A 987-nucleotide genomic window follows, 5' to 3' on the forward strand; every position below is an offset into this window, starting at 1 on the left:
ACACAAGAAGCGCCAAGCAATTTTATTCTAAAGAAAAAATGAAATTCTGGACCAACATAAGTTGTTCCTGAGACATTTAGAGCACAGAAATAATGTTTTTAGCAATGTTTAGTATCGGCATTGAATCTGTGATTTCCTTCACGTGAGCGCAACACTACACAAACTACGAATTTTACTCACGTACAACTACTCACACCCCATTCTGCACATACGTTCAGAAATAAAGAGGCTGTGTCCCTAAACAGCCCCTTTAATAAAGGCAGCACAGCTCTCCCTCTACCTGCCAAAATTCTGTGAAAGGCTGAGAGTTAGACTAACAGTACAACAAACCAATAAATTAGAAACGTAGTAAAATAAAGTCCTCTAGAGCTGAATATTGGCTGACCGACCAAACGGGGAAGAGGGGAAATGTTCTGTGAGGGCAGCTCACGCTCCAGCTTTTGCTTCTTCCTGGACAACGTTATTTCAAAATCTGGAAGTCCTTATGCTCCAGCGCCGTGATCTTCTTCTCATTGCTGAACTCGGCTCGGCTGATGCGGGACTGGGGACTTCCTATCTTCCTGAGCCATTCCTGCAGCTCCCGTACCCTGGCAGTTGGACCCTGGACTTGTCCTTGCACGGTGCCGTGGCTAGTATTCTGGACCCAACCAACGAGCCCTAGTCTCTTAGCCTCCCCCTGAGAAGACAATGCAGAGCAAAATGAGATTAACCCGAACTGCAAGAGAGCTACAGAATGACGTTCACATACAGGCATCAATTTTATAGGCACGACACAGACCTGCAGGGAAGTTCCTATGGCCCAGGCAGCAGGAAAGCAGCAGCGGACTCGGCCGACTACTCATTACATCCTTTCACATGAAAAACTGGGGCAAAAACGCACTTTTCAGTCGTGCTTACATAACGCAGCACAGACCACCAGCAGCGCCGAGAGACGACAGCCCCCATTCAGAAGCGGCCGGAGCCCGTCCGTGGCTCAGCCCCACCGAG

General features: G+C 48.4%; 1 protein-coding gene across 1 annotated transcript in view; it reads right to left on the reverse strand.

Annotated features, from left to right (window-relative positions):
* The window catches only part of ACYP1 (acylphosphatase 1), a 1,215-nt gene continuing 228 nt past the window's right edge, over nucleotides 1-987 (reverse strand). The window contains exon 2 of the mRNA XM_009280717.2: nucleotides 1-676. Within this exon, the coding sequence (XP_009278992.1) occupies nucleotides 461-676 (216 nt within the window). The 3' untranslated portion in view covers nucleotides 1-460. The remainder of the gene's footprint in view (nucleotides 677-987) is intronic.

This window comes from Aptenodytes forsteri, unplaced genomic scaffold (genome assembly GCF_000699145.1).
Source record: "Aptenodytes forsteri isolate BGI_AS27 unplaced genomic scaffold, ASM69914v1 Scaffold193, whole genome shotgun sequence".
Taxonomy (NCBI): domain Eukaryota; kingdom Metazoa; phylum Chordata; class Aves; order Sphenisciformes; family Spheniscidae; genus Aptenodytes; species Aptenodytes forsteri.